General features: G+C 34.4%; 2 protein-coding genes across 4 annotated transcripts; both read left to right on the top strand.

The window, feature by feature from the left end:
- The first annotated feature begins 959 nt into the window (after positions 1 to 959).
- Positions 960 to 4,483, top strand: LOC108769385 (uncharacterized). 3 transcript variants are annotated; one of them, XR_001940551.1, is made up of 5 exons: positions 960 to 1,037; positions 1,876 to 2,121; positions 2,275 to 2,290; positions 2,974 to 3,226; positions 3,933 to 4,483. XR_001940551.1 is itself a non-coding variant. In XM_018520329.1 (5 exons), the coding sequence occupies exons 2-5, from the start codon at positions 1,912 to 1,914 to the stop codon at positions 3,977 to 3,979; spliced, it is 378 nt and encodes a 125-aa protein (XP_018375831.1). In that variant the 5' UTR covers positions 960 to 1,037; positions 1,876 to 1,911; the 3' UTR covers positions 3,980 to 4,483. The 3 variants fall into 3 exon arrangements, 2 of the variants coding, with proteins under 2 accessions (XP_018375831.1, XP_018375832.1); XM_018520329.1 differs by having other exon boundaries at positions 2,974 to 3,078; XM_018520330.1 differs by having other exon boundaries at positions 2,974 to 3,078; positions 3,617 to 4,483.
- A 2,798-nt stretch (positions 4,484 to 7,281) lies between these two features.
- LOC108769444 (dynein heavy chain 7, axonemal) lies at positions 7,282 to 25,871 on the top strand. The gene is made up of 47 exons (XM_018520455.1): positions 7,282 to 7,607; positions 7,755 to 8,277; positions 9,035 to 9,181; positions 9,275 to 9,469; positions 9,658 to 10,034; positions 10,113 to 10,334; positions 10,501 to 10,798; positions 11,001 to 11,348; positions 11,411 to 11,676; positions 11,842 to 11,995; positions 12,102 to 12,328; positions 12,398 to 12,599; positions 12,670 to 12,904; positions 12,988 to 13,103; positions 13,219 to 13,497; positions 13,962 to 14,219; positions 14,301 to 14,585; positions 14,647 to 14,895; positions 15,011 to 15,356; positions 15,441 to 15,610; positions 15,852 to 15,983; positions 16,059 to 16,280; positions 16,404 to 16,855; positions 17,241 to 17,435; positions 17,567 to 17,714; positions 17,799 to 18,020; positions 18,110 to 18,282; positions 18,362 to 18,671; positions 18,793 to 19,038; positions 19,118 to 19,347; positions 19,406 to 19,625; positions 19,817 to 20,005; positions 20,125 to 20,499; positions 20,626 to 20,798; positions 20,914 to 21,159; positions 21,219 to 21,506; positions 21,790 to 21,981; positions 22,065 to 22,291; positions 22,371 to 22,744; positions 22,808 to 22,988; positions 23,069 to 23,257; positions 23,338 to 23,935; positions 24,000 to 24,210; positions 24,644 to 24,878; positions 25,056 to 25,207; positions 25,285 to 25,566; positions 25,648 to 25,871. The coding sequence occupies exons 1-47, from the start codon at positions 7,282 to 7,284 to the stop codon at positions 25,852 to 25,854; spliced, it is 11,892 nt and encodes a 3,963-aa protein (XP_018375957.1). The 3' UTR covers positions 25,855 to 25,871.
- Positions 25,872 to 26,031: the final 160 nt, after the last annotated feature.

Raw genomic sequence — 26,031 nt, 5'->3', positions numbered from 1 at the left:
AATCTGTTTATATATATATATATATAATATAAGTATGCATATATATGTATTATTTCCTTACAGAGTAAAGTCTACAAAACAAAATAGAACGAAATCCTTGGATTATAAATTCTATTCTTCTGCAATGTTGCAAAATACACTTTTTCACTAATTGCTTCCAGTCTCTTCTTTATACAGAATCTAACAAATGATAATCAGCATTTGTATTGTTTTCGCGACAATTCATATTATAAAGTTTCACCTTGTTTCAGTCGATTGATAGACTTAGCATATCTGTATAAGGGCAGTAAATGCACGCGCATATGCATGCGCATGTGTACATATTCGAGCAGATAAGAGAGGTATAGAAGCAAAGATATAAAAACCTAATAGCTGTGCCTGACGCATGCTCCGTTTCAGGGTCTGGTTGTGGGGTAATATCCAGTCGGGTAAGAGAGCTTCGTCTGGTCCGCGTCGATCATTACTTGACGGAGCGCAGAGCCCGTCAAAGACGCGACGAAAGAGAAGATGAAGGTTTACTCGTTTCTGTCAGTTTTTCTTCGCCCCGTTCGACGTCGCGAATATTGAGGCATTATCATCCCTATATTTCCATCCCGTCAAGGGAGCCAAGTCCATGTCCGTAAAGCGTCGACGAGTCCCCTGGTTCCAGAGGATTCCGTCGCAGCGACCGGCTGCTCGACTCGGGATAGCTCGCTATCAGGTCCAGGCCTTTATCAACAATTAAATAAACCCGGCCGACCTCGACTGCAGACTCGCCTTGAGCCGGCCTTGAACGACCTGTATCCACGTCATCGACATCCCCGGGAAATACGCGCGTGTACGCAGAGACCAGTGTATGTTGCGTGTCGGTGTGCGTGCGCGGTGAAACAACACACACCACCTGTGGCACATCCGTCTGCATCCGCCGTCGTATTTACGTCGGTGGTCTCTGTCATACGTATTATTGCGTTGATTAGAAATTCAGCAATGGTATCGTTCATCTCGGGGGCCGTTTCGAATGCCGATTGGATGCTGGAATCAAAACCGGTGTAATTACGGTGAGTTCTATACTATAATGTGCGATCATGCGAAATGGATTAAATGTGAATAATAAATTAGATGCATAAAGAATTCATCCGCACGCAGATAGAATATAATATTCATTTTTTAAACGTAGGCAATTTAAATACATAACATAATATGTTTTAAATTTTGTTTAGTATTAAATCTATCTGTATTATATGCTGTAGAATTATTGAAGTATGACTTTATGCTAGCAATCGCAATTTATCATTTACAATTACACCGTTCATTCGTTCATGAATTCATTCAATAAATACATAAATACATAAATAATCTAAAAACATGAATAAAAATATTAACAATAAAGAGAGATAATTATAAATATCATCTTAAAAAATTATAATGTAAACCAGATTTATTTTCGTTCAGAAATGGATTTAATATATATCCAATTATTGCTATTTATATATATAATATCGAAATCTGAAAGCATTAAAATTATATCGGTTTCAACCCTTGTTTTTGTCAATCATTGATCAATATATGCGCGAATGACTCGAAAACATGAGGGGTCGAATGTATAATAATCTTGTTAGTGAATTAATATCAAGCCGATGATCACAGAAAAAAAAAGAGAAAGAGTGAGAAGGAGAGAGGAAGAGATTATTCAATCTAAAATTATTGACTGCTCATCATCATATTCCATATCGGATTTTTATCTTTTATTAAATTACTCTACACTATATTTTTTCTTTTTATACATTGAATTTTCTATAAAGTAACTAAATATTTGCAATATATGTATATAAATTAAGAAAATTTTGCATTTAATTTGCATAAGATTCTTGATTGAGAATAATTTTAATTTCGAAGGATTAGGACACGAAAATTGCCATCGTCGATGATATTATGACCAAACCGACCAAACAGATATCCATATCGTTTCATTCCACTATCGATATGGACGAACACGAAAAGAACTTGATGACAGGAACATTACAACAGAGGAAGGAAGCCTTCAAAGAGGATGAGGAGCTCATGAGAGAAACCACGAAATTTATCAGCGAAGTAATAGAGACGGCCGCTACAGAGGCTTCGAAAAGAAAGATTCAATCGGAGGTAAATAAACTCGCGATTTATTCAATTTATTCATCTACAAAAAATTTCATGACAGTAAACAAAGAATAATGAATTAATTATCAATGAAGCCAATATTTGCTATATTATATTGTGAAAATCGAGCAATTTCAATCTTTCTTTTTTATGTTTCAGGGAGCTGAAGGTGAAGGTAAGTACAAATCGGTTTTACGTTCTGATTCTTACTGTTTAAATGTTCTATTTATACGGGATTGAAACATTTTTAATTGACTCGCGTCGGCTATAACAAAGGGAAAGAAGGTGGATATAAATAAAATGGTAAATATTTTATATTCTGGAAAGGTAGAGGAAAAAAGTAGGTATGTGAGAAGATCAAACAGATAATAGTTTGAAAGTATAAACGGCTAGATTGCTAGAGATAATTGAAGAAATTTATAGATGTCGGTGAACACATAAGTAATCATTAAATAAGTATAACTTATTCAATAGACGCATATTTGAATTGATGAATAGAAATATGCTTGTGTTTGTGTAATTTCTCTGTACATAATATGGGAAAATATGAAAATAAAAAATAATTGTGTAGACACAATCAAGATTACAAATAAGATCGATGTTTATAAGTTAAACATTTTATTTATTTATGAGTTAATCATTTAATTGTTTATTAAATACAGTCATTTAACTTGTTTTTTTTTTTATGTTTTTTTCTTGCGTATTTTCTCGTGCCATCAATAGCAACGGAGATATTTCAGATGATCAAGTTGGGTGGGACACCCCGTAGAGCTACTTGTAAAGTAGAACATGGCGCAATTATAATTACCTTTCGAGATTGATATTTATAACATACTAGCTATTCGTGTGTGTGCGCAGGTAGTAGATTGAAGGGTGGTGATACCATCGCTGGCTGGAACAATCGAGCGCGTGGATTCTGCAATCGTATTCTGAATGCGCTTTGCCCGTGCTTCACTAACCATGGTAAATCGTAGAGCGATTCATGTAGTGACTGCCGCCACGCTATTACCAGCCTCCTTTACAAACAAGTAGTTTTGCATCGTGCTCTCTCATCGTCATATTGCATCATCATCGATTAGACTGCAGACATCCTTCCATATATCACCTGCAGGTAGATGAAAAATTAGTCGATCATACCGATCAATTCGAATAGCGATCAAAGCGATCGTTCTAATTCCTCCGCTAATTAACGAAAAACAATATTCTTGATCTTTACATACTTCAATTTATTCTATTATCTCTCATATGAAACAATGACCGATTGCCGTCGAATCGTTCGGTACTCATTCAGTAATCATTCAGTAAATCATCCAATTATTCGTTACAATCCTTCAATGCATAGATGTTTGCAACATTCATCATCAGACGTTTTGTCTTGTTGCAATACGCGCTTACCTCGCAAGATCTTTCTATCATTGCCATGTGCAAATCCATATTAGATGATACTATATTTAAATTTCTTTATCTGAACATTTGTATAAATCAATTAACGGATCCATAGCAATCTGGCATGTTTCATCATCGGAGTAGTAAGCGCAACTGGAAACGGCAGCTTGCGTCGAAACAGACTGCAGACTGAGGATAGAGAGCGGAAGTTAATTATCAGTTAAAGAAGAAGGAAAAATACTTTATTTTCGAACACAAGCGAGCTGGACGTTTTCAGAGTGCATGTTAATTTTGCATCCCAAGCAGCGCGTAAACGACAAGATTAGTATAGTAACGTTCTCCGCGCTAGTACCACTTGCATGTTAAAAGTAATTAGAAGATGTGGCAAGTTAATGATGGATACACAATGGATATGTGTTCTTTTCCTTTAGAACTGTTCGCCTGGACTCCGTACCGGTATCGCTTCACAAGACCTTAACCGTTCGATGACTCCCCGGATTTTCCGTTTCGTCGTGCGAGCTTGTCACAAGCAAACAAATAAACAAAATAGGCTTAAGTTTTTTCCATTGTCAATTCGTATCTTGAATCGCGTCTCTCGTACAATAAAAGACTTTGCGTATATAAATTGCATATCTATCTGAAAATCGGCGCGGCTTTCTAAATCTCGCTTTCTAAATCTGGCTGAAGTAGAATACGTCGTTAGGAAAGGTATTAATTGCCATTAATTGCGTGTAAACAATGGAGACTACTACAGTATGGTATATAAATCGTCATTGTCGGTATAAGCCCTGATTATTAATTTTCTTAATGTCTTGTGAAGAAAGACGAGAGTTTAATCTGCTGTGGCTGCTGTGCAGCCGAGCGTGAAAGAAGCTATATTAGTGTTCAATGGCAGAGGTAACTATAAGTATATAATTGGAAGTGGCTCATGTACTTTATTTTAAGGCAGACGCTTTATAGAGTAATTTGATAAAAAAAAAAATACGGCAATAGTTAATTCCTTATTTTATTCAACTCAAAGTATGTGTCATTTTATGCCTTCTAATTCTATAAGTTTCCCAAATGAGCACCTTGGCAATAATGCCGCGTGACAGATAGTTCCTCTCGCGTTCTTTGCAATATAAAATTTACTTTGTGATCTAACGTATAAAAATAGAATTTTTATATACAATTAAATACAACATGAAATGTTTCGAGTTTAATGTTTTTATATTTTTCTCTAAGCTAACAAAGTGATGATGTGTATATGCTAATTTTATATTATGTAAAAGTTGAAAGATTAAATATTGGAATTTATAAATATCAAAATATAAAAAAGTTAGATAGAGGTGATGACGCGTATTATACCGTCAAGGGGGGTTTATGAGATGAATAAAATTTGACATATCGGATATTTTAAATTGTAAACAATTTTTTTTTTTATTATATCCTATAACAAAATATTATATCACATAACATATTTTAACTTACCGATTTATAATTTGTTAAATATATTTAAAAAGAATATACACAATTTTCAATTCAGAGATATTTACATCTAGTTATATCTGTTCAAGTTTGAAAGCATTATCAAGCATAGCAATAATGTGCATGTGAATATAACTAGAAAAATTTATATTAAACTATACATTTTATGTGTATTTATGTGTCATAGAATGTCAAACAAGAGAATTAGTCAAATTAGTCAAATGTACCGTGTTCCGATGTCGTCAATATAGTTTTGGCTTAAAAATGATCAAAGTGGGTTTCCGTTGCTTAGATAAGCAACCGTAACGCTACTGCTTGTTAGGCACAGGAGAATCGGATCAATACCGTTGGTATGGAAGTATCAATACATGTTATCATCAGAAATGTAGATGTGTGTGAGTAACATTATCATATTTATTTTACTCTTCCCGAATCTGCAAAACTTCGTTAAGATTACGGAAAAGATTACTTGTGCGCGAATTGCGTAATAAAGAAATTAATCGGTTGCAAAGATAAATTTCAATAATTAATCGATTACGTTCTCAAAACGCTGTTATTCGTACTCACATTGAATGTACCTGTGTTAATCAACATTAGATATATAAGCCGTTAGATATAATTGTACAATTATATCGTTACACAGGGTACTGCCAAAGAAAAACACGATATATTTGCGATAATAGCTTTCTTCGAAACAGAATACAAAAATTTTTCTCAATAAATACTATTCAAATCAATCAATATTTATCCTGGTGGAAAATTTGATTTTACAAACAATTGATTCGAAAAAATGTCGAGACAAGCATCCTCGACATTTATCCTTTTTTTGCAAAAGTAATTTGTGAATATTCTCTACGATATCTCAAAAGAAAGGACAATTTAAATCGTTTATGGTTTATCCCTGTGTAACGTATCACTACCGCGTATATAAACGGTGACGACTATATTTCGACGTTAAAACATCGGAAAGGTGTCGGAAAGAAAATCAATATATCCACGCGGTCCTCGTTTTGGCCACGAATCGCCGTTGCGGAGCATGTGCCGCCTATATATTTTCACTGGCAAAAGCTAACAAGAACGGGTGCTTTTCTCCCTTTAAAGCGTCGCCTTTTCGCTCTTAATCGTTCGTCTATATGTGCATATTTTAATTCCGATCATAGTGTGCAAGGGGCATGCTAGGAGGTTGCGGGGGTCCAATATGTTTATTTTTTTGCACACATATACATATACACGTGCGCGCGCGTGAACGAACACACATACACACACATACTTAGCAAATTGTCCCTGATAATTTGCTGAACTGAATTCTCGTTCGCATATTCCTGGAATAAAGAAAGAATTAATACTTCACGTTGCCTATTTAGATGTATAGAGGGATCAACAGTGTACTATATGTATCAGAGACGAGTGACAATCAAATGTGTGTGAATTGTCGTGATATATGTACATATATATAGATATATATTATATATACGTTATATAAATACAGATATATAAAATTTAATATCGCGATAAACTTTATATTTTGCGGAATATTCGATATATAAAGGAAATGTATTATATTACGCATCGTTATCTTCATATCTTCGATGCCGCAAAGTCGCAAACTAGCGGCCATTGATAGATATCAAACTATCAGATTATACGTATCATCGACAGATTCACTACACTTATGAAAGTATTATTCTGAAAACAATGTCACATATATAAATACACAATAAATATTTATGTTAAAAGGAACAGACATCTATCATTTTTTTACATCCTTCAGCCTTCATTTCTTTATTAAATGTGTATTTCCCAGAATAGATTTTTTATTTTTGCACAAATGCTTGTTTTCAATCACTTTTTGGGTAATCAATGCGTATTGCATTATTGCATTATTATACGTTAACAATTCTTATATCATCAACAATCAACATACAGTAAAGATATCGGACTATATTCAGAACGCACTTTTACGATGTAAGTATTATATTTAGTACTAGTTAATGTTACATGTATACTATAGAATTTCAGAAATATAAAAATTATCGATAAAAGCGCGTTCTGAATACAGGCAAATACGAATTTATGTATATATGTATGTACGATTGACGTGGATTGACGTAACACGTCTCCATGTTATTGTGACTGCTATGGTAACGTAACCCTTATATAGCAAGTGAAACGGTAAGTTGTACCGTAAAAGAAGAGGTTGAGTGATTTATTTTATGATTTTCTGTTCAAATCACGTACACACTTAATGTTCTAAAATTTACATTATGTATGTGACAATTTAATAAAAAGAAAGTAAAGGTTTGGGGTTACACGATGGAGAGCCCGCGTTGTGTACAAGAAAAAGATAGAAGTCAAAGAAAGGAAGAAATTATAGAGCAAGAAAAAAGCAACGAAGGAATTGACATTTATAAATCAGAATCGTGCACAGGATTGACAAAGCAAAGCGAGAAGTCATTCATTAGAAAATCTCGTAAAAAACATTGTGATTGGATGCAATCCACTTCCCACACGTATTGCCCAAATACCAAGCTTTTTAAAAGTTATCACGTGCATCGGAAGACATATGATCGTTTAAAAAAATATATTAAAGATGAACCGGAGATTTTCAATTTGTCACAAAAATGTGAAGCTTTGTCGAGGTAAGCTACTAGCAGTTCGTAAAATATTGTTTGCTTCTTGCAAAATATAACATTATAAATACGTTGTAATGTTTGATTACGTATTTCTATTTTCCATATAAAGTATATATCAAATTTTGTAAAAAAAATTATTAAATAAATTTAAAGCAGCTCCATGGCACTGAAGAAAAGACAAAAAATAATTTCTTCCAAAGATGATTATTATATGTCACTATGTCAGAAGAGAGCTGAATTTCGGATGCATCTAATCAGAAAGATCAAAGGACCGATGAGATGCAACGAAAGCTGTCGCGAAGACAAGATGGAAATTTGTAGCGACTCTGCAAAGGAGTGGATGGTTTTAGACGATGATAATGTTTGCGGACAAACAACAGCAACTTTGAGCGACGTTGATGATATCGTTGATATTTGGCTCACAGAGGAAGACAAGAATCTCTTGAGGTATTACTATTACATTCTTCACGAAGTTGACGACACTCATGCAGGTACCTTAGATTCTGACACATTAAAGAAGATAACGAGCATGGTGTCCGCTGAATGGCAGAAGAAATACAACAAATGCTTCAATCAATTGATTAAAGAATTAAAAAGTGACTATGTTACGAGCATGAAAAAATCTATCGTTGACTTTGTGCTGCAAGAACCCTTCGAGGAGGCGCTCTTTACTCCGGTAAGTATTATATCGCATAAAGGAGCACTGTTGGTCTCGCGCTATGACGTCGCTGCGTTTGTCTTAGTGCCGAGACACTACCATTTCCAAATGTCTGCAATGATACACGACATATGTATATGAGAAAGTATTATTTCACGAACAGTATAAAACTTTGAGCGCCTGATGTTGGGTCAGCGTTCGACAACATGCCCTTTTGCCAATAATCCTATACGGTCGCTCTTTACACTCGATTGCTTTTTGCGATTACACATTCCGATTACACATTGCAGCCGTTGCTCTTCCGAGAAATCGCCGAATTGTTGTCGCTGGAGCACTGTATTAAATATAAAAAAAGAAGAGCAAAATTGGAGAAGAGATCGATCATGCTGTATCACCCGTGCATACGCAAAACTTTAGATTACTGGTATCGTGAATATGGGTTAGTAAACTGAAATGGTACATAGCATCGGAATATTATTATACATGAAATGATTTTTGGTCCAGTATAATCTCGTAATTCATAGAGAGGCCAAACAAATAGACATACGAGAGCTGACGTCGTACAGGCAATCGTACGATCTTTCAAAATTTGATTACGAATTCTTAAGAATTCTTAAAGATACGAGCGACGATCTTCTCAAACGATGGTTGCCAAAGATCTGCAATATTTTACTCATAGTAAGAAATTTCGCTGTATAGTTTAAGTCTTAAGCGGTAGAAATTACTTTTTATAGATATTAATTCGTACCTGATGTCAAAATCTCTACATCGATAGGCTTCGAAGAAGGGAACTCTACCATCTGTAAATAATCCGCAATATAATAGATTCTTCAATTGCCTTGCCTACCTCATGGAAGATCAACTGCGAGACTTGTGCTTACGTTCGATGGAAGACTATATTAATTATCTCAAGGACGTTGGTGTAAGTATATATTTCATAGACTGGTGCCCGATTAAAAATTTGTTTTTAATGTATATTTCGATCCAATACATTAAATACAATTATTTTAAACAGTACACAAATTGTGGCTTTAATATAAACGTTGTGGTACGAAACACATCTATCGTTTTTGATCCTACATTCAAAGCATTTGCAAACGGGCTTTCAATGTTGCTGAATTCTCTTTATGATGCTGTAACAACATTACCACGAGCGGAAGTAAAACTCAAATGGATTTATCCGGATAGTAGTTCCGCTGAATTGCTCAAGGTATACACTTTACATAATATTGAATGGGTTAAAAATATCACATAATGTTTAAATAAAATTATTAAATAACTACCAAAAGTATCATTTCCAATAATTATTTGATTATTATACTTAATATAATGATTAACAATTATTAATAAAGTTATATTATAATACTATACTTATTAAATTCCTACCTACTTTCGCAGCCAATGATTTCTTCAGACCTTCTTGAGCAACATGCGAATGTTATATCAAATTTAATTGAACAATATAAAACTGATCCGGAAATGCAGTTGCATGAGTTCGATAAATATATAAGCTTGATAAATGATAAGGACATCAATTACATTCGGGACTTTCTGAAAACCCAACCACCTAAGCCATACTACAAATATTGCGAACTCGTTGATTATTATGATCGATTGAGCAAGAATATTCCACTAGAGTTTTATTGGACATCTTTTACTGATCTCTTTGAAGTTCGCAGACGTCATATTATAGGACATCTCGCTTCTACAGCTGCTCATCTCAAAGGTGAATTAATTTCAAGAATGGTCGCTGATTATCAACAAAAAGTTCGAACGTACGTTTCACGCCAATTTGACTTAACGACTAAAAATTGTGGCAATAATTTTATTATCTAATAATTTTTAATTATTAGTATAGGAGATATTTATCAAAACATCGCAGACCGAGCGTTAAGTATACCGCCAAATACGTCAGAACTTATGAAATTGCAGGCTTTTATACATAAATCTGAAACGGAGACTGTTTTTGAACTAGAAACTCGATTGCAAGAAGTAATGAAATATATAATATTTTTATCAGATTATCACCATTTAACACCTGTTGAGTTGAAGAACAATAATTTTGCTTTTCATTGGTAAGCGTGTTTGAATTATATTAATTTAATTTGCAATAAAATTTGTTTTATAATTACATATAAAAGAATTGTTTCACTAATAACATAATTACATATAAAGAAAAAACATTTAATTATATCTAGAAATTTTGAATAATGTAAATAATTGAAATTCTCGTATATTCAGGTATCACACAATGCCTGAAATTTTCGAAAAGCACCGAGAAATAATTGCAAGTAAAACGGGCGAGTATCAAGCAACACTTAAAGTCAGAATCGAGAAATTTGAACAGGATCTTCAGATTTATGCGAAATATTGCAACGAGTTGCAATATTGGGGCAATATTGAGGAGATACAACGATACAAAAAGAAAGCTACGAGTCTCGACAAAAAATTGATTGCTGCTGTTGATACAATTGTAGAATTCAACGATGAAGAAAAGTTATTCGGATGGGAAATGTCAAGGCATCCCTTAAGAAAAAAGGTAATACAAAAAGGTTGAATTTTATCGATTCACATTTATCAGCACATATATTTTGAAACAATCTAGTGATAGAAATAAATTATAGAAATTATCATAAGTTCAAAGCTTTTAAAAATATCAAAAATTCGGTGTTTTACATCTACATTTTCTAATGTTATTTTTTTTATACGGAAGAAATAATATTATTTTTATTAATAATTAGACAGCCGATAAGTTGGCACCCTACAAAAAATTCTATGACATTGCCTGTGAATTTTTAACTAATTATGAAAATTGGACCGAAGCTATGATAGGCTCACATGATCCCGAAGTGATTGAAACTGAAACGAGCAATGCATATCGTTTGATATATAAGTTGGAGAAAGCTTTTCAAGAACCTACAGTGAGAAAGTTAGCAGAAATCGTAAGAATAAAAATCGAAGATTTTAAAGAGCATATGCCGGTGATATTGACTCTCGGGAATCCTTCTCTGAAAAGTCGCCATTGGGAACAGATTTCGGAAATTGTTGGGTTTCCGATCAAAGTCGATCAATACATGACATTGGCCAAGGTAAAGGCGAACCTAACTGGTTTGTCATTGGCTACAGATCATAATCATATTTACGTCCGCAGATTCTCGACTATGGTCTAGGCGACTATGTCGCGAAATTTGATGCAATATCCGAGGCAGCTACTAAAGAGGGTAATTTGGAGAGGGCTTTATTCAAAATGTATTCGGATTGGGCGGATATCGCTTTTACTGTCAATCTTTATCGTGACACTGGCACATATGTTATTGCCAGTGTAGAAGAGATACAACAGTTGCTCGACGATCATCTAACGAAAGCTCAGACGATGAAGAATTCTCTTTACATAAAGCCATTTGAGAAAGAAACTCTGTAGGTTTACAAAACTTTTATAACTGTTTTATAGAGAGAGAGGGGAGGAGGGGAGAGAGAAAGAGGGGAGTTTAATTTCTTTTAGTTGAATTGCTACTTTAATTATCAAATAAAGTTCATGATTATTTATCATTCTATAATGCTATTATCTTATTATTTTATCAGAGAATGGGAAGCCAAGTTACTTTTGTTACAAGATATTATGGATTATTGGCTCAAAGTTCAAGCAACGTGGATGTATCTTGAACCAATCTTCTCATCGCCCGATATACAGCAACAGATGCCAGAGGAAAGTCGACGATTTACCGCCGTAGATAAAGTTCGTAATTATTCACAACGTAAATTACCTCGTTATCACTTACATGCAAAAATATACATATATATAAATTTATAATAATTTCAAATTTAAATGATGTGTAAAATAGATCTGGAAAGAACTTATGACAATCGTCGCGGTTTATCCAGCAGTTATGATCGTTGTCGATATCGACAAGATGCTGGATCGCTTGAAAAAATGTACTACTTTGCTTGAATTAGTGCAGAAAGGACTTGCCGCTTATCTAGAGAAAAAGAGACTCTTCTTTCCGCGATTTTTCTTTCTGTCTAACGATGAACTTTTAGAAATTTTATCTGAGACAAAGGATCCCACGCGGTATATATGCTTTATTATATTGATTATTATCATACATATTCAATTCGTAACTGTTTATTTTAATTATAGAGTGCAGCCGCATTTGAAGAAATGCTTCGAGGGTATTGCAAAATTGAGATTTACCAAAGCCATGGAGGCCACAGCTATGATGTCATCTGAAGAGGAGGTGATTATTCTCGAGGATATAATCGATACGACTGCTGCGCGAGGACAAGTGGAAAAATGGCTCCTTGAACTTGAAAGTGATATGAAGAAAAGCATCAAGGCTCAGGTTAGTTGAAATCGATAACAAGAAAGTCTTACATAAAATCATTAAATATATCGGTTTGATTTTTCTGAAGGTGATACGAGCTAAAAATGCCTTTCCGACTAAAGCTAGGAGCCAATGGGCCCTGGAATGGCCAGGGCAGACTATTCTCTGTGTTAGTAAACTGTACTGGACGGCAGATGTTACTGATAAGCTTCCGAAGAACTCCGAAAGTTTAAGAGATTATATAGAAACGTGCACATACGAACTTAATGAAATCGTCAAGCTCGTCCGCGGTAAATTATCAACGCAGAATCGAACGACTTTGGGTCAGTATTTTGTTTGGCAAGAATTAAGTATCCCAGTTACTACGATCCAGAAATTACTCTTTTCTTCTTGTTTTTATTTGCAGAAGCTGTAGTAACGTTAGATGTGCACAGTCGTGATGTACTGGTGCAATTATGCGAGCAAAATGTAAATCAAATCACAGATTTTAAGTGGCTTTGCCAATTGAGATATTATTGGATAGTGAGTACATTTAAATACGCAGTCATTCTTTTCAGTTTATTTATAATTTACATTTGTTATCGTATAATATATATTCGGAGTCGCCAGTATGAAAATGTATGCTTTTGTTCTATAGGACGAGAACTTGTATACGATGATGATAAATTCTAAGCTAGCCTATGCATATGAATACTTGGGCAATACGTCGCGATTAGTAATCACACCACTCACCGATCGATGCTATCGTACCTTGTTCGGTGCTCTCAGCCAGCATCTCGGCGGCGCTCCGGAAGGACCTGCTGGGACAGGAAAAACTGAAACTACCAAAGATCTAGCAAAGGCAGTTGCCAAGCAATGCGTCGTATTCAATTGCTCGGAAGGGCTAGACTATATCGCTCTGGGAAAATTTTTCAAAGTATAAACTGGAAACATTCAATCTAACAGCTTACAGATACACAAAAACAATTATACAGAATGTCCCATTTTAATCAATCCAGTCAATTTTTTCCGAAATTATTGATACACGAAAAATGTTCATCATCAATAATTTCGTAGATAATTAATTGGATTGATTAAAATGGGACGTCCTGTATCAATACAAACTATAGAAATCAATGCCTAAACGGTCTAGCTGGATCTTAATGCTTGTATGATTCTTATGTGAATTTATATACTACATGTGTAGTCCTCAGAAACGCGCGCCAAAATGATTTTTCGGTCTTAAAACGCTAACTCTATTTAACTACCGCAGTAATATCACGAGTTAAATTGACTAGTAATTTAACAAATTTTTGATGCTTATTTGCATTAACTGTCATTTTTGTAACAAATAAAAAATTTTTTTCTTATTCTAAATATATATATTAAATAATTCACCAGGGATTAGCCTGTACAGGTGCATGGTCTTGTTTCGATGAGTTCAACCGCATTGATCTAGAAGTCTTATCGGTAGTGGCGCAGCAAATATTAACTATTCAACGAGCTATACAGACAGGGAAGAAGATATTAATATTCGAGGAAACAGAATTAAAACTAGATCGTACCTGCGCGATATTCACCACAATGAATCCGGGATACGCTGGCAGAACGGAATTGCCAGACAATTTGAAAGCTTTATTTCGACCAGTGGCTATGATGGTGAGATCAAATCTGCGTTTTGAAAAAAATATGCTTTATTTTCGTGTATAATTATGTCGTATTTTTAAAAATATTTAATAGGTACCGGATTACGCTTTAATAGCAGAAAACATTCTGTACTCATATGGATTTTACAACGCGAGACCTTTGTCTGTTAAAATAGTCATGGCTTATAAATTATGCTCAGAGCAGCTGTCCAGCCAGAATCATTATGATTACGGTATGCGAGCAGTAAAGTCTGTCCTAATAGCGGCAGGACATTTGAAATTAAAATATCCAGAAGAAAACGAGGACATTTTAATCCTGCGTAGTATAAAGGATGTGAATTTGCCCAAGTTTCTTAGTGAAGATATACAGCTGTTTCATGTATGTCTATACATTTATACTCAAATAAAGGGGATAAATCATCAAGAATATATCATTTTAGAGTATCATCTCGGATCTTTTTCCAAATGTGCAACTTCCTGAACCGAACTATGTGTACTTAAATGCGTCCGCGCATAAAGCGTGCGCCGCTGCAAACATCCAGTGCGTTCCTGTGTTTTTAGAGAAAATTCAGCAAATATACGAAATGATGTCAGTCAGACATGGATTTATGATCGTCGGATATTCCTTCGCTGGCAAGACTACGGCCTACAGAATGCTGGCCGACGCACTCGAAATTTGCGAAGAAAATGTAAATGTTCCTAACACATTAATTATTACTTTAATTCCATCAAAAAATGACAGCAATTATAGCAATTATATAATGATTAAATCAAATGATTAAATTTAATGTTAATTTTAAATAGAATTGGATAAACGAGCGCAAAGTAGAGGTAACGGTGATCAATCCAAAGGCAATAACTCTTGGACAGTTGTATGGGCAATTCGATCCAGCGTCTCACGAATGGAACGACGGTATTCTGGCTATTAGCTATCGAGCTTTTGCAACTTCGACAAACGACAATCGAAAGTGGTTAGTCTTCGATGGTCCGATAGACGCGATATGGATAGAAAGTATGAATACTGTTCTTGACGACAACAAAAAGCTGTGTTTGATGAGCGGAGAGATCATTCAGTTGGCGCCGACGACCAACTTGATATTCGAGCCATTAGATCTAGCAGCTGCTTCACCGGCCACGGTATCTCGTTGCGGTAAATGGGATCTTTAATAAGATCTTTTGGCAATAAGCAAGCTTGAAATCTAGAATTGGATGATCAACGAATTGTTCAAAACAGGAATGATTTATATGGAGCCTGAAGCATTAGGATGGGAGCCTTTATTAAATTCTTGGATAGCCAAATTACCAGAAGTGATAGATGAATGGCTACGAGTCTTTCTGTACGAATCACTATTCCTCAGATTTTGTAAACCCCTTTTTCACCTATTACGCCGATGTGACGTAAAGGTAGAAGATTTATTTTTGATATAAATAAAATTACGTATTATAAGGCCGGAATCAGACTACGCATTAAAGATAGAGATTGAAAATTGAAGATTAAAATTTGACCACTGAGGACAGAGGAATTTTAGGTCCTATTGTTTTGATTGGTCAAATTTCAATCTTTCAATCTTCAATCTCAATCTTCAATGCGTAGTCTGATTCCGGCCTAAGTATTGTTCATACACTTGTATTTATTACTTCGCAGGAAATATGTCCGATGCCTAATTCAAACCTTTTACGATCTGTTACTTATCTTATGGATTGTTTCTTGGATGACTATTATAATGAAGAAGTAGTAAAAAATTTAAGCGAACTTGATCTTCGAGCACAGCTAGAAGTCAGAATCAGATAATCAAATAGTTAATAAAATGTTGTAAGTTATAATGAATTAACTTTATAAATATTTGTGTAGGGTTCGTTTTTTTTTTCGTGCATCTGGGCAATGGGCGGCACTTTGGAAGCCAAGTATAAAGAATCATTTAGCATTTTATTTCATGGGCTTTTGGAAAAAGAATTTCCTCAGGTGCTAATAAAAATATATCAGTTACAAGAACCGGTTCCACCGCCTTTAAAACCTTATATATTTGTCATGCCAAAGCATAATCTGATATTTGATTACAGATTTATTAAAGAGGTAAACTTGCAAACATTTATTTATTTAATTTTGATATTTAAATAAAAAATATTTTAATTTTTTAAGAAGACGTTTTATTTCGCTAAATTTCATCTTGCTAAATTTGTGTTATTTTTTTATTAGGGTAAAGGAAAGTGGAAATTATGGTCGGACGAGTTATTACTGGCGCCCCCGATTCCCCGTGACATCCCTGTCAATCAAATAATTGTGCCAACCATAGAAACAATACGGTACACGGCACTTTTTCAGATGCTGGTACAACACGAGAAGCCGGTACTCTTTGTAGGTCCAACAGGCACTGGAAAGTCAGTATACATAATCGACTTCCTATTGAAGAAGAACAATGCCGAAGTGAATAAGCCGTTGCTGATTAATTTTTCCGCGCAAACCACTGCTAATCAGACGCAAGATATTATTATGAGTAAATTAGATCGCAGGCGAAAGGGCGTTTATGGTCCTCCTATAGGGAAACGATGGATTATCTTCGTCGATGACGTTTCAATGCCAATGAAAGAGACGTTTGGGGCACAACCGCCCATAGAATTATTACGGCAATGGTTGGATCACTGGCAATGGTAAATCCTGAATTGTTTGTCACTTAAGATAAACGTCTCAGTGACCGGACATGTACCTATGTCTGGACACTTACACAAGATTTATTATTATTAATCTCAAATGTTTTTCTATTATAATATTATAATCTAATTATAGATATATAAAGATTATTTTAAATAGCATTTGAGATTAATAATAATAAACAAATGAAGTTTTGTGTAAATGTCCGGATACAGGTATACGTCTGGTCACTTTTGGAACGTTTATCTTATTGACATTATTTGATTTTTTAATTTTAACTTATAATTTTGTAATAAAGTTATTATATATTTGAGTATTGCTTAAATAGTGTTAAATTTAATTTTAATAAAATATTCGTAACTTTTATTAATTTCTTATTGGCAGGTATGATAGAAAGGAAGAAACGTTAATAAAATTGATTGAGATCCAATTAATGTGTGCTATGTCTCCGCCAATCGTAGGCAAAGATGTTACGCCGCGATTCAAACGACATTTTTTCGTTTTGGCAATATCTGAATTTCAGGATGACGTTATGATTACGATATTTAGTAAGATTGTTCTATGGCATCTCGATACAAGGTCTATAAATTAAAAAATATTTAAGATTTATAAGAATATTCACAAAATATATTTTAAATTTATTCCGAGTAAATATCTTATTTTATGAAAATCTATAATATATGTAGTACATGTTTCTTTGCATATTGTAGGGGTTTTAGTAAAGAATTTGATCCATGCATTGATCAAATTGTTTTAGCAACGTTAGACATATATAAAGAGAGCTTGCACAATCTGCTACCGACACCTGCGAAATGCCATTATATGTTTAATCTTCGAGATTTCTCCAGAGTTATTCAGGTTGTTTAACATCTTGTTATTCAATCTATTATTATCAATATTTTCGAGAAAATTTCTTTATTAATCATTACAATTATTACGCAGGGAGTGCTTTTATCAGTTCCAGAAACTATGCCTGCACTATCAAATATGAAACGATTATGGGTTCACGAGATACTTCGTGTATTTGGAGATCGTTCCGTTGACGAAACTGATATCAATTGGCTAATACAGCAAATAAATGTGACACTGAAGAAACATATGGAAGTCTCGTTAGACAATCTCTTCGAAGATCTACTTTTACAAAAGGAACAATATATAAAAAGAGTAAAATTTTATCCTTCCATTAGTTTTTTAGAAAAGCTAAAAAAGAAAATTGTGCTTTGACATCTCACATTTTTGTACATTTTCTGTAGATCACCATAAATGAATTACGAAATTTGATATATTGCGATTTTGCCGATGCTAAGGCAGACATTCGTTTGTACCAAGAAGTTAGCGATTTAGAACAATTACGAGAGATCGTGGAAACATATCTTTCTGAGTATGATTCAATGACAAAGAAGCCTATGAATCTGGTATTGTTCCGGTAAATCTGTTTTATATTTGATAAATGTAATACTTGCAATTAATACTCAATCTTATGCTAAATTCTATGTAATATGAAGGTTTGCAATCGAACATCTATCGAGGATAATTCGTATCATCAAGCAACCACGAAGTCATGCTCTCCTCGTTGGAGTCGGTGGATCTGGAAGGCAATCTTTAACCAGATTGGCGTCACATATTTGCGACTACGATGTGTTTCAGGTTGAACTTACGCAACAATATGGCCAGCACGAATGGCACGAGGATATTAAAATTATTTTGAGGAAAGTCACTGCTACCGAATTGCATTCGACTTTTCTCTTCAGTGATACGCAGATTAAAGAAGAGACCTTCTTGGAAGATATCAATAATATGCTTAATTCAGGAGAAGTAAATAACATATCGATTTATTTATCTTTATTCGCCATTTTGTTTATGTATATCTTTTTGCTCGCTAAAAAAAATTTAACAACCTGAAAAATTAAATTTGACAATTTTGATCTTTATTTAGGTGCCTAATATATTCACGGCTGATGAGAAGGCTGAAATATGCGAGAAGATGAGAATAATTGATCGACAACGAGAACGAGTATTTCAAACAGATGGTAGCCCTGCGGCGCTTTTTAATATGTTCGTACAAATCTGTCGCGATCAATTACATATTGTTGTCACCATGTCTCCCATCGGTGACGCTTTTAGAAATCGAATTAGGAAATTTCCGGCTTTAGTTAACTGTTGCACCATAGATTGGCTTCAGGTATTAAAATAAAATCATCAGATTTTATCACTGTTGTTTAAAAAAAATATATGTTATATCCTTAATATCATCGTTCAAGCCATGGCCTAAAGATGCGTTGTCCGCTGTCGCGACAAAATTCTTGGCTCCCGTTGAACTTACTGATCACGAAAGAAATGTCGGTATTGATATGTGTCAATTCTTTCATGTATCCACTCAAAAATTAAGTAACGAATTCTTAATTCGTTTGAATAGACGCAATTATGTGACGCCTACATCTTATCTCGAAATGATCAAGACTTTTCAGACTTTACTCGATAAAAAGCGTGGGTAAGTATGACTTCATTAAGCTTCATAATTTCCCGTTTAATTTTCTATAATGTTACAGAGAAGTGCTGCACACTAAGACTCGGTATGAAGGTGGATTAGAGCAATTGGATAGCACGCAGCATCAAGTAACAGAGATGCAGAATATGTTGAAGCAGTTGCAACCAAAATTAATTGCAGCTACGCAGGATATCCAGCGAATATTGGCTGACGTTGAGAAAGAAAGTCAGGAAGTCACTGAGTTTGAGAAAGTAGTCAAAGTCGACGAAGCCGCGGCTGAAGTAAGATCGTAGAATCCTTATTGATTACTGACATATTATTGTGCTAACAATATAGTACATTAATATTTTAACGAAAAATTAAATATTAATACATTATATTGTTAGAACAATAATATATTATTGACATTAAACATGAAACATAAGTTTAACGAAACTATGCTCCTATACAAAGTTATTCATCATATATATAGGTAGTCGCGAATGAAGCAGCTGTGATAAGAGCTGAATGCGATGCTGATTTAGCTGAGGCTATGCCTATCTTAAATCGAGCCCAAGCAGCGTTAGACACATTAACATTGGCAGATATCGCAATAGTGAAAGCAATGAAGCATCCTCCTTATGGCGTGAAGCTTATCGTGGAAAGCGTTTGTGTCCTTAAGGTACAAGATAATTGTGCAATGAACAATATATATTGCCATTCACAAAAGATCTGGTATAATGATTCAGATTTTTTATTTTATTGCTTATATATTGTTGTAATTTCAATGAATTATTACAGCAAATAAAGCCAGAGAAAGTACTGACAAAGGAGGGTACCCAAATTGATGATTTCTGGAAGGCCGCTTTAAGGATGCTCAGCGATGTTAAATTTTTAGACTCGCTACTTCAGTTCGATAAGGATAACATACCGGATAAAGTAATCGAAACAATACGGAAAGAGTATCTGGTCAATCCGGACTTTGATCCGGAGAAAATCAAAAAAGTGTCAACGGCTTGCGAAGGATTATGCCGTTGGGTCATTGCAATGTCTGAATACGATATAATCGCGAAAATCGTCGCTCCTAAGAAACGAGCCCTTGCACAAGCTGAAGCTGTCTATCATAATGCTATAGAAAAATTAAATATGAAGAGAGAACAATTGCGCCAAGTACAGGTACGCATTGCGAATATCAACAAAAGTAATACAAAATAATAATCAAATTCAATTTAAAAAAAAATAATAGTACATTTATATATGAATATATTAAAAAAATTTAATTTTTAAAAAATCTACTATTAGAAAAAATTGTTGGATCTTCAAGAAACTCTAAGCAAAAGAAAGATGGAGTTTCAAACGATGTCGGATCAGGTGGCGGATTGTGAGATGAAATTGAAGCGAGCCGAAGATCTCATCGGAGGATTAGGCGGAGAATATGCACGATGGTCCCAAACTGCTGAGGATTTAGGCGATAAGTAAGCCTTGTTTGAAGTGGATCTTTATGTATAATTATTGCAAATTTTCTTTTAATTATTGTGAATGTACATTATAGTAAATTCACAGTAATTTGATTTTTTCTACTTTCTGTAGATATTATCGGCTAACGGGAGACGTGCTAATTGCTTCCGGTGTAGTGGCTTATTTAGGTCCATTCACTATGCCGTTTCGCGTGCAGCAGATAAACGAGTGGGTGCAATTGTGCACGAATATGCAAGTAATTTGCAGTTACAATTTCTATCTGCGCGATGTACTTGGCGATCCAGTTTTGATCAGATCATGGAACATCGCCGGATTACCCGCCGATGTATTTTCCATCGACAATGGAATTATCGTTACGTAAGTAAATTGTAATCTTAATAACATATAATGTTACGTAATGCTACTATTTTTTTTAGAAATTCCAGAAGATGGCCGCTGATGATAGATCCACAAGGTCAAGCTAACAAATGGATAAGAAACATGGAAAAGAATAATAATATAAGCATTATTCGATTAAACCAACTTGATTACATCAGGATTTTAGAAAATGCGCTACAATTTGGACAGCCAGTGTTGTTAGAAAACGTAGAAGAAGAGTTAGATGCCACTCTTGAACCGATACTTCTTAAACAAACATTCAGGCATGCTGGTGCATGGTGCATAAAATTAGGCGATGCTATAATAGAATATAATACTAGTTTTAGGTACTCTTGAATTGTATGTATACAAACTGCTGCATTTTTAATTTTATATTAACAAAAGCTCATTGATGCAATATATTTTTATTAACAAATTTTATTGCTTGTTATATGGCAATATATGGATAGCAAAACGATTTGTTACTAATTTTATTTTATTAGAAATAATTTTGTTTTTGTAAATTTTTTTGTCACGATTTTGTCATAACACATTGAGTTAGACAAGAAAATATAATTTAAAAACTTGAGATATTTTTCTACATAATATATTAATCATATTGATACATAGGCTTTATATTACGACAAAATTAAGAAATCCTCATTATCTGCCGGAAATAGCTGTAAGAGTAACTCTGCTGAATTTTATGATAACACCGAGCGGTCTGGAGGATCAGTTGCTTGGGATTGTAGTTGCGAGGGAAAGACCTGATTTGGAATCAGAAAAAAATGTTTTAATCGTGCAAAGTGCTGAAAACAAAAGGTATGTGTTCTTTAATATATATATATATATACTCCTTCTATTTTACATGATTTACTTATATAATTTTTTATTTTATCTGATAGGATGTTGAAAGAGACAGAAGCCAAAATCCTGGAAGTACTTTCCGTGGCAAAAGGTAACATTTTAGAAGACGAGGAAGCTATTGACATTTTAATGGTGTCTAAAAATTTGAGCGACGATATTCAGGTAAAGCAAGCGGCCACGGAAGTTACGGAAAAGTCGATCGATGCCGCGAGATTGCAGTATCAACCCATCGCGGCTTATTCGACTATACTTTTCTTCACAATAGGTAAATAAATCGTGCAACATCAATAATACCAAGAAAAGTCTTTAAATTGAATGTTTTAACCGGATCAATTTTTTCGCAGTATCCCTAGCTAACATAGATCCAATGTATCAATATTCATTGATGTGGTTTGTGAATCTTTTCAACATGGCTATCGATCATACGGAGCCGACCGATGATATTAAACAACGTCTAAGAGACTTGACCAAATACTTCACATATTCCCTTTACGTCAATATCTGCAGATCTTTATTTGCTAAGGATAAATTATTATTCACGCTGCTTCTCGTTTTCAATCTGCGTGAGACGAGCGACACACCGAAAACCGCGAGCCAATGGTTATTTTTATTAACTGGTGGGATAGGTTTGGAAAACCCGTACCCTAATCCTGCCGAGTGGCTGCTCGTAAAATATTGGGATGAACTGTGCAGATTGGATACTGTTAAAGGATTCGAAGTAAATTTTTGTATAATCGATTAGAAAATCGATATTTATAGATTATATTTGTCAATTCCGTAGGGCATCAAAGAATCATTCTCCAACGCAGTTGACGATTGGAAGAAGATATTCGATTCGAGAGAACCGCAGAAAGAAACTTTCCCAGCGCCATATGACAAATTAAATTTATTCGAACGATTATTAATTTTGCGTTGTATCCGTCCCGATAAAATTATCTCAGCGGTGCAATTGCTCGTGGAAGGTAAAAGACATGTTACAAGCGAGTATCAATCTAATGAATTAAACGGACATCATTGATTACTCCAATTATTCGTATTGTAGAACAAATGGGCCCGCAATACGTAGAAGCACCACCTTTCGACTTAGGATCTTCTTTTGCGGATTCCAATTGTAGTATTCCATTGATATTCGTGCTAACTCCCGGTGCCGATCCGGCGCAAACCTTGTTGACATTTGCCGACGAGCAAGGCTATGGTGCTAACCGTCTTTTCTATCTGTCTCTTGGCCAAGGTAAGTATTTACTGTATGAAAATTTATAATATTATACAGCAAGTATTTACTGTATAAAACTAACCGTGTCATTGTCTCAGGTCAAGGACCTATAGCGGAAAAATTAATAAAGGATGGTGTGAGGCGTGGTAATTGGGTAGTATTGCAAAATTGTCACTTGGCCAAGAGCTGGATGCCGACTTTAGAAAAGATATGCGAGGATCTGATACCCGATACGATTCATCCTGACTTCCGGCTATGGTTAACCAGTTATCCGGCAGAGCATTTTCCCATATCGGTCCTTCAGAACGGTATCAAGATTACGAATGAACCGCCCAAAGGACTCAGGGCCAATATTTTGAGATCCTACGCGAGTGATCCAATCAGTAATATAGAGTTCTTCGAAGGCTGCATTCAAAGCGAGTATTTCAAAAAGCTACTGTACTCGTTGTGCTTCTTCCATGCTATCGTACAAGAGAGACGGAAATTTGGCCCGATTGGCTGGAACATTCCATACGAATTTAATGAGACAGATCTGAGGATCAGCACTTTGCAATTGAAGATGTTTCTGGACGATTACGAGGACGTGCAGTTTGATGCTTTGATGTACCTCACGGGTGAATGCAACTATGGAGGTAGAGTTACAGACGAGTGGGACCGTAGAACACTGAATACTATTCTATCAAAATTCTATTGTCCGTGAGTATTAACGAATTGTGTAATTTTAATCAATTAAGAAATTATTACTTATGTCATTACTTAGGAAACTATTGACTGGTGAAATATACTATTTTGACACATCGTCTACTATTTATTATTGTCCGATCGCTAAAGAATACGAAGCATATATCGCATACATTAGAAAACTTCCAATAATTACAGAACCAAGTGTATTTGGCATGAATGAAAATGCCGACATACTTAAAGATCAGCGAGAGACAGATCTGTTATTCTCTTCATTATTGCTCACTCAGGTAATTTTTATTTAATTTTTCGTGAAAATAATGATATTATGTATCGTATATGTATTATAATTATTATAATTTTTTATTTTATCAAACTTTATTCAGGATCGAACGGTATGTAATCATGATATTATCATAAAAAATAATAGAATTTTAATTTATAACAATTATACTAATTGCTAATAAATTTTATACAATCATAAAATATTAAATATGTATTTTTTATAATTATCTTTTTTTTATTGCTCGATCTCAGGATCTTTGGAAAATTAATGAGGTATGTTATATATCGCTTTTTGAGATTACGATCTTACATCATGTGTGCATGTAACTTTAATGAATCTTGATTTGATTCTCTCTGAGCTTGAGGTGAAATTTTAAACTAAATGGACTAAACGACTCAAGTAAAGATAATGAAACGTTTTATTATCTTTTCTCCTAGGAAGCTGTTAAATCAGGTTTGAGACAAACTTCTGACGATGATATAGTTTATGGTGTCGCGACAGATATCTTGGATAAGCTTCCAAAGGATTACAATCTCATTGCAGCACTTGCTAAATATCCTACACTATACAGTCAAAGCATGAACACTGTGCTAGTGCAAGAGATGGACAGATTTAACAAATTATTAAGCTGTATCAGGAATAGTCTTATTAATATACAAAAAGCTATTAAAGGTATATATCAGTTTAAAAAAAAATTCATACACGTGAAATATTGTCAATTAACTTAAACTATCAATCTTTCATATTTTATTTATATGTATATATAATAAAAGTATTATGATAAAAATTAAACAAAAAAAATTAACAGCATCTTAGGAATTATATTATCGCAATACCGTAATACCGCAGGTTTGATCATAATGTCTTTTGAGCTTGAAGATATTTACGGAGCAATCTTGACGAGCAAGTTACCGCTTTTGTGGAAAACAAATTCTTACCCCTCCTTAAAACCCTTGGGCAGTTATATCAATGATTTTCTACAACGTTTAACATTTTTACAAGTAATTATTTGTATATTAGCGTTTTGTTTTTTTAATTAATCTTGAACTATTTTGAAATATGAATTTGTTTTATACAGCAATGGTACGAGGAGGGACCACCCGTTACATTTTGGTTATCTGGGTTTTATTTTACGCAAGCGTTTCTAACTGGGACACTGCAAAATTACGCGCGAAAATATCAGATCCCTATAGATCTTCTTACATTTGATTTCGTAATCCTGAAAGAAACTGTCTTCACAATTACGCCCGAGGATGGCGTTTACGTTTATGGGTTATTTTTGGACAGTGCAAGATTCGATATAAAGAAAATGTGTATAGAGGAGAGCTTTCCCAAAGTACTTTACGATAACGTACCTTTTGTAAGTAAATTTATCCTCCAAGAAAGATATACATGTACTTATAGATCAATGACAGGACTTACCTTTTCGCTATAATTCCAGCTGTGGCTGATACCAATGAAGAAGCAAGATATCGAAGAAAGACAATCGTATGTTTGTCCACTATATAAAACCACCGAACGCCGTGGGATATTATCCACTACTGGTCACTCTACGAACTTCGTCATAGCCGTACGGTTGCCCACGGAGAAGCCATCCGAACACTGGATTATAAGAGGAGTAGCTATGCTCTGTCAACTCAGTGAATAAAATAAGTTAATGTAATGCCACTTGCTCCTTCCTTCTAGTTTTCCCTTCTAGTTTACAGTAGTTTAAATTATGTATCTTAGCATATTTATAAAATATTATCTTCGGTGCTTTGTTTTCTCGTGCGTAAATTGACGAACTACTTTAATAGCACACTGTATCTGGGATACATCCTAGGGA

This window comes from Trachymyrmex cornetzi, unplaced genomic scaffold (assembly GCF_001594075.2).
Source record: "Trachymyrmex cornetzi isolate Tcor2-1 unplaced genomic scaffold, Tcor1.1 scaffold90, whole genome shotgun sequence".
NCBI classification, from domain to species: Eukaryota; Metazoa; Arthropoda; class Insecta; order Hymenoptera; family Formicidae; genus Trachymyrmex; species Trachymyrmex cornetzi.
Note: the sequence above shows the minus strand (reverse complement) of the source record. Positions and strands in the feature narration are given on the sequence as shown.